The 10,000-nt window shown below is 39.6% G+C and overlaps 1 protein-coding gene across 1 annotated transcript in view; it reads right to left on the bottom strand.

The window, feature by feature from the left end:
* The window catches only part of LOC137969396 (polycystin-1-like), a 75,780-nt gene that overhangs the window by 17,880 nt on the left and 47,900 nt on the right, over positions 1 to 10,000 (bottom strand). Inside the window, exons 17-19 of the mRNA XM_068815612.1 lie at positions 6,572 to 6,712; positions 3,721 to 3,873; positions 1,337 to 1,579 (exon numbers count right to left, since the gene is read on the bottom strand). Of these exons, the coding sequence (XP_068671713.1) occupies positions 1,337 to 1,579; positions 3,721 to 3,873; positions 6,572 to 6,712 (537 nt within the window). The remainder of the gene's footprint in view (positions 1 to 1,336; positions 1,580 to 3,720; positions 3,874 to 6,571; positions 6,713 to 10,000) is intronic.

Raw genomic sequence — 10,000 nt, 5'->3', positions numbered from 1 at the left:
TTCGATAAGCCAGTCAAATGTTTTGCATTTTTGGTTAGGTTCTGTTTTTACGTTTATTTTTCAAGGTTATGTGAAAGTCGCTCTACCGGTTATTCCATTAGGCGACGTGCTTTGAATACGAGAGATAAAACAGCTAACGAGGCTGGATAGCGCTGCCTTAGTTATAACCAATCTCCTCTCTAACAAGAGAGCTGGGATGGAGCAGCGGTCCCACCAATGTGGACCAGGTTAAACTCCCATATTTGGCGTCGTATGTGGGTTGAGTTTGTTGGTTCTTTACTCGTCTCCGAGAGGTTTTTGTCCAGGTATGCTCCGCTTTTGCCCTCTCCTCAAAAACCACCTTACGATTTTGAAATGATTTGATTTGATTTCTTCATAGTGTCCCAAATTAGTGCCCGCGCTCTTAACACAGTCGACTCTCCAACAAAAATTATTATTGTTATGTTTGGATACTTGAAAATTTCGCTTCCCTTTGCAAATTTTTAAAGGGGGTGCTTCTTAACTACCAAACCGTTGCTATGGACCCCTTCAAATAGTCATTTTTGGAATTCCTTTAACTCTACAGTTATCCTTTTTGCAAAGTGTGTGCTATTTATTATTCCTTTGTCTGGTTCGACTCACGACCATATTTGGTAAGTCACGCGACCAAAACAGGAAATGCCTAAAAACTTAGCAACTTAACTACCGGTGTGTTTTTCACAAATTTTGAACGCAACAGTTTCAGATCACTCTAACAAATCTGTAGCATGAATTTTAAAAGAAATTATTTCTCAAAAAAATCATGACGTCATAAGGTCCTCCTTAGATACGCTTTTCAAAACATCAGTTCCATTTTTTTGTCCAAATAGAAATTCCATGCTACACTTTACGAAAAATAATGGGGTGGTTCCCATCCGGTGACCGCCTCTTCCTTTCGTTTCCTGAGAGCTTTTACCTCTTTTTCACCGAAACGCACGGCAGAGGGCTGAGACTAGTTGCGCATGCACCTTCTGATTGAAGTGGTGTCAGATTTTCATTGAAAAAGTTAGTCAAAGAACCATATGTGCAACCATTTTGTGGGGATCTTGACTAAACAGCTTCCTTGGCTACCATTTTCTTTCTGTAGTTAAGAGCCACTCCCCTTTAATAAGCTGCATTTGAAGTTGCATTTGAAAATATTTCCCCGCATTAGCCTCCATTGCAAGCTAGTTCCAGTCCAATACTGAGAATACGAATATGGTCTATTAAATGTAAGAATTTCTTTTTAACAAAAGGGCTCTGGAATATTGACAAAATCTATTTGAGACAGCAAGGGAAATAAAGAGCTACTTCGAGGAAATTTTGGAGAAAGACTTACTACTCTTTGAACGCTTGAATTAGTCGCGAAAGAGGATGAAAAATTAGATGGCAACACAGCTTCGGTTCCCTCGAGGGATATTGTTTTGTTGCCAAGCTCGTCTAGCTTTTCCTTGCGGACAGCTGCAGTTATAGATGTCGAACTCAATTCTTTCTCTTCCTCCCCTGGGATTAGGGTCGTCCCCACGGCTCCCATCAGATTGTTTAAAGTGTCCCGTGCCGTCTTGGACATATTTCTGCCATCCTGTAATTAATAGTAATAATAATCATCATCCATGAGTGCTGACCTTGACAAGTGGACAAAAAAAATTAGCGTGGAGTACCCCGTACAGCTTTTACAGAAGGACTCCCTCTTAGAAACTAAGAAGATTATCAGGAGAGTGTTTTGTGTTTAAGGTTCATTGGAGTTATGTGGATACCCAAGGTTACAGGTGGTAACCATCTATCCACACAAACTGTACCTAAGTCGATGAGGAACGATAATTATAACAATAGTAATGCGAAAGTCTTGTTGTCGCTAAATCGAGATTGCCTTAATAAATATATATATATATATATATATATATATATATATTTAAAGTGCTACTATGATTAAGAAATCACTTCCTTTTTTTCCCTTCAGAGTTTGAAAGTGTGTTTACTTAACACCTGACTTTGACCTGAATTTTGACCTCTTTTCTTTGAATGTAAGTTTTGGATTTCATGGTCCGCAATAGCCCTTTTTCGATATATTAAAATTCAATCCCAAACAAAAGACATCATCTTGAGGCTCTGGGGAATAAACTCGTACAAATCGTTATATTTATTTCCCAGAGCCTCGAGATGATGCCTTTTGTTTAGGACTGAATTTTAATATATCGACATTGGTCTATTACTCACGTTCAAACCTCAGAAGGTTGGATCTAAGTAAAAGTGTTGTCACTTACTCACTAGCTTAAAATTTCAGCGTGTAAATGCAGTTTATTACATATGCAAAACACGAATTAAAAGGTCTGAAAGCCCGAAACTCCCGTGCTGCACATTAATTCAGCCGTGAACACACGCATGGCATTCTTAGGGCCCGATTACATGGCGGATTTCAGCCCGGTTAACCGGGCTTAGTTTTCAGCCCGGGTTCTAAAAGAAATCCTCTTGAAATGAAAGTGGCGATTACATGGAGAAGCTCAGTTTCAGCCTGGGTTTAAAAACCTTGTCCGGTTTGTGAAACGGGCTGAAAAATCCATTCAATGTTTATCATTTTTTCAGCCCGGGCTGAAAAAGGAACGTGAGCATGCGCATCGGCTGTATTTTCGCATTACAGTAAAATTTCCCATGGAAACTTGCGTTTTGCGCCCGGGCTGAAATTGAGCATGTAATTGGAACAATGTCTCAGCCCGGTGCGCGGAGCGAGATTTCAGACCGGGATGAAACTCGCCATGTAATCGGTCAATCAGTTAGGAGCACAAGCAGGTCAATTTGTTGGGTAGGGTCGTACCTCTTGTTGAACACTATATTTTATAGGCTGTATAGTGTCGTACTTCCTATTGTTTTCTGTGCTAAATCCATTGTTATCTTTGTTCGTTCTATTGTTCTTTTGGCCAATCCTGAAGCTCCTTCAATGAGGTACGACACGACCCAATTTGTTGGGATCATGTGTTCCCATCTTCACTGTCATTGCGTCTCATCGAGAGACAATTGCTTAAATTGTCCAAACAACTGCAAGGTTCACTTCTCTCTTATGGAGTTTGTCTGAATTAGCTAACTTGCCCGCCGAAACCACTCTTTGCGACAAAGACCTCGAAATAGACAAGTGATTCTGGTCCGAAGTTACATGCGCTAAAAGGGGAAGGAAAGTTGGGGGCAAGGCGAGTGCCGAAATGGGAGGACTGGGGAGAGCTCTGGCCCTCCTCTCCCCAGTCCCTCTCCATTTCGTCTCTCGCACTCTCCTTTCCTCCCCTTTTAACGCTTGCCACGCAGGCTACTCCTACTACTACTTACGTAATTAACCCAAGCTACCAAGACAGTAGAACACTTCCCTTCAAGGAATACATGATCCCATTTCTTCTGTCCAGGGTACTAGCATTTCTTGTTTGTTTTCGTGTGCTAGAGTACGGACAATAGTACCGGACAAATTACGCTTTCAGTTTCACTCAATCAGAGGCATAAGCGAACTTAATTACTTAATTACGTCTTAAAGGCGCGTTTTTCAGCGCATACTTAGTGCAAGCTACATGAAATGCGTACGGCTGTTTCGATGATCGCCTTTTGTTGTAATAGGTCAGTTTAGTTTCTAACAAAGCCGAATTGCTATCGTTAACTGTTTCATTTATTCCATTAACTGAAACTATCTTTTAAAATGTTTTTAAGGCACCCTTCTCCCGATGCCATCATAATCTATAAACGTACCTCTCTAGAAGTGTTTATTGCACGAACGACATTGTCTGTAGTACCAACTAAAATTCCTGCAGATTCCTCTATTTGTTCGCTCGAGGCCTCTCCTCCCTCAGCTTGCTTTAAAATCGCGTCACTGCCGCTCTTCGTGGAATCAGAAAGTTTTTTCTGTTGGACAAAAGAAATGGAAATAAATGCGCCAGCTGGTGCTATGCGCCTCGACACTAAATCCTATTGTTTAAAAGTTCGAATCTCTTGGAACAGTATTCAGAGATAGGAATCCCCAATCTGGGGCGCCCAACTACTATCTTTCCTCTCGATAAAAAATACACATTGTGTCAGCTGTGCCGTGTAAAGCAGTCTAGCTTAAAATTTCAGCGTGTAAATGCAACTTATTATAAATACGAAACACTAGTTTATAAGTCTGAACGCTCGAAATTCCCGTGTTGCATATTAATTCAGACGTGTACACTTGCATTGCATTCTTAAACTAGTGAGTCTTTTAAAGTTACTAATGGCGGGCCATTTAATAGGAAAATTCCAGAAAAATAAACAAGCGTCTTTGTAAATCAAAGCTTACAACTCGGGTCACTTATTGTTTAGTCAAAGTCCTACTACGATCAAAAATCACTTCTCATTTTTCTTCACATTTCGAAAGTTCTTGAGCTGAATACCCGAAATGCGACATTTTATGTAATCAGTTCAAGAGAAAAACTATTTTGACGGGAATTTTTTCATTTAAAGTGGTACTATGATCAAAAAATCATTTCCTTAAAAACTTCAGTATTTGCCAACTGAAAAACGTTTAGTTGATTTCTTTTTCATTGACAAAAGTATTCAAATTTCAACTCCACCACACAGACAAATGCAATCCATTAGATTTATTTTGGTTTCTTTTGGCCTCGCACCAGCAGCAGGCATGAACCACCTTCATGCGAAACTATAACAACAAACTATCTACAGGAAAGTGATTCCCTGTGACACTGCCGGATACGAAAAACCAAAAAGACCCCGTGAGGTACAAAAGATGGAAACGTATTCCCCGAACCAATGCGGTGCCACGATCGCCCCGGGGTTTAAAGGGTCTCTAGTTATAAAACAATAACGATTCATTAAAAGAAACAAAAGTTACACGGACTGATGCAGGCCTAGAATGGCTCACCACGTGTACACTTGCATTGCATTCTTAAACTAGTGAGTCTTTTAAAGTTACTAATGGCGGGCCATTTAATAGGAAAATTCCAGAAAAATTTACAAGCGTCTTTGTAAATCAAAGCTTACAACTCGGGTCACTTATTGTTTAGTCAAAGTCCTACTACGATCAAAAATCACTTCTCATTTTTCTTCACATTTCGAAAGTTCTTGAGCTGAATACCCGAAATGCGACATTTTATGTAATCAGTTCAAGAGAAAAACTATTTTGACGGGAATTTTTTCATTTAAAGTGGTACTATGATCAAAAAATCATTTCCTTTTTTTCTTCTGATTTTGAAAGCGTGTTCGCTTAACACCTAACTGGCAAAATTTTGAGCTTTGAGTTTTATCCAAAGGCTGTTTAAGTTTTGGATTTCATGGTCCGCCATTACTCACGTTCAAAACTGGCCGATTGGACCTCAGAGGGTTGGATCTAGAGAAAATGACGTCATTTACTCACTAGCTTAAAATTTCAGCGTGTAAACGCAATTTATCATATATGCAAAACACGGGTTGAAAAGTCTGAAAGCCCGAAACTCCCGTGCTGCATATTAATTAGGCCGCGTACACACGCATTGCATTCTTAAACTAGTGAGTGTTTGACGTCATTTTCTCCTCGACCCAGCTCTCTCAAGATTTTGAAGTTAGTAATGGCGGACCAATAAATAAGAAAATTCCAGCTAAAATAAACAGGTGTCTTTTTGAAATCAGAACTTAAAACTTGGGTGAGTTAGTGTTTAGTTAACATAGTTTTGAAATCCAAAGGAAAAACAAAATTTTTTTTTTAGTCGTAGTACCACTTTAACGGTCCCCCATTAGCTGTTGTGGCTCTGACAGATAAGCACTCGGAGAGCTGGATCGAGGAGAATATGACGTCATTTACCCACTTTCTTAAAAATGCAGTTTGTGAATGCGGCATAATTAGTATGCAGAACTGACACAAATTTGACAACCTGAAAACCAAAAACTCTCGTGCTGCATACTAATTAGCCGCATTCAAACACTTCATTTTTAATCTAGTGAGTAAATGAGGTCACTTTCTCCACGATCCAGATCGCTGAAAGTCGCACCAAGTAATGGCGGTATATTAAATGAAAAAAGTGGAGCTAAAATAAACGGTCTTCCTCTTGAAATTACCACAAAAAAATTCGCCTGTTGAGCATTCAACGCAAGTTCTATCGAAATGTAATTTTTTTTTCATCGTAGATGCATTTTAACATAATTTTGTAATCCAAAGAAAAAGAAAAATTGATTTTTCTTGGTCATAGTAGCACTTTAAGTCATCCATGAAAAGGTGGTGTTAATCTACTTTCCTTTGCCCAAAGTCTAGGTCTTACCTCCTTCCATAATATTTGCGAGAATGGTTATAGTGCAAATTACAATACAACGAAGGTGAAAGACTTTTACCCTGAAAAAATCCCTCATTAATATTAACTTTCGCCAACGTTTCTCCACATGTTGTCAAAACTGCTTGTCAGTTCGTCAACGATCTCTTAACAACGGTTAATTTACGCATAGACTCTTGCACTAGTTCAAGATCATCACCACCATCATGCACCTATTTACAATTAAAATTTTTCACAGGCCAAAAATTAAACCCTCAGTTTATGCCTTGATTTGGCTCCTTGTCAATTTCTTGCTCCAAGCCCTCGTTTCTCATCTATCTACTTACGTTCATCTTTGGAGTGTTGTCTTCTAGTTTATTAGTAACTGCTTTTATGGCGGTAAACATTTGCGTCATATCCTTTAAATCCATTTCTTCCGTCAATTGCGTGTCTTCCCCCAATAAGGCGTTGAAACAAGCTTCCTTGATCTACGAATGAATACACGAAAATTGCTTTTTAAGAATAGGTTATAAAAACACGAGAGAGAGAGAGAGAGAGAGAGAGAGTGTGTGTGTGTGTGTGTGTGTGTGTATTAATAGGACAAACTGCAAAAATAGTAAGGGAAGTCGCTTCCGTCTTTGGCGGCAGGCACCTTGGTCCAGTTCTTAGCTCCCCGGAAAGTGAAAGTGGATTTATCTCAATTAAAGAGAGAGTATCGCGGTATTGCGCATGTTCTAGCCGCAGCGAATGTCACCGGTTGTAAGCCAATCGAAAGCCACGTTATAATCCGTGGGGGAAATTTACACGTACGCGAAAAAATTTCTCGCTCAGTCATCCGCGAAGTCGACCGTCCTTGGCTGATTAGTGATTGTTTAATAATCGAGAAATTTTTACGCTTACGTGTAAATTTCCTGCAGGAATTATATCATTGCTTCCGATTGGCTGATTATGACATATGTTACAGCTACAACGTGCGCAATACCGAGAGCCCTTTGACCAATTAAAAGTAACTAACTCGACGTCATAGCGCCACCGAACCGGACCTGCCTTTGCTTTTTTTTTCGGAAAAGATAGTCGAAAAATAGATCGATCTGCAAAAGTGCTGTGGCATATGCTGAGAAGGGGAGTTGTTCGCTTTTAGTCATGGGCTCATTGGTTTCATTACTCGGAATATATTCCGAGTTTTAATCTGGATAAAATTTAGTTTTTTGGGCAGTAAAATGCACAAAGAATTAGGAAGCAGGGACTTCATTGGTTAAGGTGGCTTAATACAGTTTTCCGAAAAACATATAGACGTAAACAAACTTAGAAAGTGTCCTCCTCTGTCAATGCAATAACAAAATCGGCTATTCAGTCCTTCAGTCCAACTTGCTTTTAGACCCTCTAAACCTTCCAAACTAAATGCACCTATTTCTGTTTCTCATATATTCCGACTAAACGCTTCTAGAGCGTCTTGCTCAATCTAACTTGGGTATTAAAAAAAATATATGGCAAATTATGGTATCCGTTAAGGTGCTACTTCTGAATCTTCCACTCTGCCTTGTCACTGAACTGGTAATGGTATTCTTGGCTTGCATTTGACGTCATCGCGGACATGTTGGTGAACTGAACAATAGCGAATTTTTTTTTTTTTTGAGAATTGGTATCTATTATTAGGCAAACCGCGAGCAATATTTGCTTTTGTTTTGTGCATCAACATGGCCGTCAAATCACGTGAGTGCAAGCCGAGAATTCATTATTCTGATCCTTATGCGATCGGTCAACACTTATGGCCATCCCTCAAACTGACATTTCCCTTTTTATTCAACTTACACGACGTACAATCTACTTTAGACTTCAAATCTACTTCAAAGAAACAAACATTTTCAACATGCAGAGAAGATTTAGAACAAGCGAAGCAAAGAGTTGAACTCGGATCGATGGCTTCTCCGTGCGGTTCCCGATATCCACTTGACAAACGAGACAAGCTCCCGGACAGTCGAACTTTTTAGAGTATTGACATAGTGATACCCAGCAAAATAATTGAAAGCGAACCATCTTCAAAGTGGTTTTTAGACCTAAATACTGTAGATCAGCGCGGCTTTGCTTAGAAACGCTATTTCTTGTTGAACTAAAGCTCTAATTCTGCCTTGTCATATTAAGATGGGATATTGCGTCGTGTAATTGTAAGGAAATGTCCAATGTCAGTTTGACGGATGGCCATAAGTGTTGACCTATGCGATGTCTCAGTAACATAATCAGTTAACACTTTGCCACTACAGTCTCCATTATTAAAGAGTAATGAAAATACCATAACTGACTTGGATTGCGTTTATCTAGATAAATTTGTAAACTTTCCTTTTCAATCCCGGTGGTTATTGAAGAATTTGTTCCTTAAAAACTTCAGTATTTGCCAACTGAAAAACGTTTAGTTGATTTCTTTTTCATTGACAAAAGTATTCAAATTTCAACTCCACCACACAGACAAATGCAATCCATTAGATTTATTTTGGTTTCTTTTGGCCTCGCACCAGCAGCAGGCATGAACCACCTTCATGCGAAACTATAACAACAAACTATCTACAGGAAAGTGATTCCCTGTGACACTGCCGGATACGAAAAACCAAAAAGACCCCGTGAGGTACAAAAGATGGAAACGTATTCCCCGAACCAATGCGGTGCCACGATCGCCCCGGGGTTTAAAGGGTCTCTAGTTATAAAACAATAACGATTCATTAAAAGAAACAAAAGTTACACGGACTGATGCAGGCCTAGAATGGCTCACCACGTGATGAACTAACACTTTATGGACAACCTGATACCCATCATGCCTCGCACCAATCGTACCCAGACCCTTCTGTTCCCGTGCCGTAGAATATCAATTTCTGTCTTGTTTGCACGCTCAACCGTCAGAAGTTACATTTTCCGCTCCTCAAAATAAGGATTGCAGTGTTTGAGGATGGAAACTCGATCTCAACTCAATAGGAGTTTTGATAAATTAAAATGGCAACGCGTACAAGCATATGGCAACGACCTTTGCGGAGAAACGTAACATAGCTGATATTACAAGAATAGTTTTCTTAGTTATATTGTTCAAGACTTCTTTCTGTCTTACTAATTTTGTCCAATTTACGCCAGGAATAGCATTCAAGCTCAACACAGACGAGAAAGGCACAATTGTTTAGAGGGACAAAAGCTTTAAAAGCAAGGTGAACACACCATAACACCAAACCCGGTGAGGCCATCACGTCAAGCATGCGCACAACCATTTCACTTCGTTCATTGGCGGTTAGCCATGGACAGCTGTTTCGGCCTTAAGCTTGTCTGGTCTCATCGGCATGGCGGCACACACCGAGCATACCGTAAACGATTTCTCTTTCACAAAGTGGACAAATCTACCTTCTCTCAACAGTATTCGCCACGTTACTAGATGGGGTAGAAGAGAATTTCAAATAATCGCAATCGAGTTTATTATTCCTTTCCAACTCAACCCAGATCTGGTCATTGAATTTTTGTAACTACTTCGCTTGTTTAGTCTTTCCCACTCTGAGAAGTTTTCCGTCTCACTTAATTCATTTGTAAAATGCTTTGCTCATGTACTCTATCATTCTTTAAAATTAAAAAAAAAATGCAGTTTTTGTTGTTGTTCTTGTTATCGTAATTAATAATAACGATAATCATCGTTATCGTTATCGTCAATCAGTCCTTTTTGGTATCTTTTCATGTTATGTCAAGCTCTAACTAGGCCCGGATCGGTGGCCGATAGGGATGTACCAAACATGTATTGACTGACAAGC

Source organism: Montipora foliosa, chromosome 9, assembly GCF_036669935.1.
Source record: "Montipora foliosa isolate CH-2021 chromosome 9, ASM3666993v2, whole genome shotgun sequence".
Classification (NCBI taxonomy): domain Eukaryota; kingdom Metazoa; phylum Cnidaria; class Anthozoa; order Scleractinia; family Acroporidae; genus Montipora; species Montipora foliosa.
The sequence above is the reverse complement of the archived record's forward strand: the minus strand, read 5'-3'. Positions and strand labels throughout refer to the sequence as shown.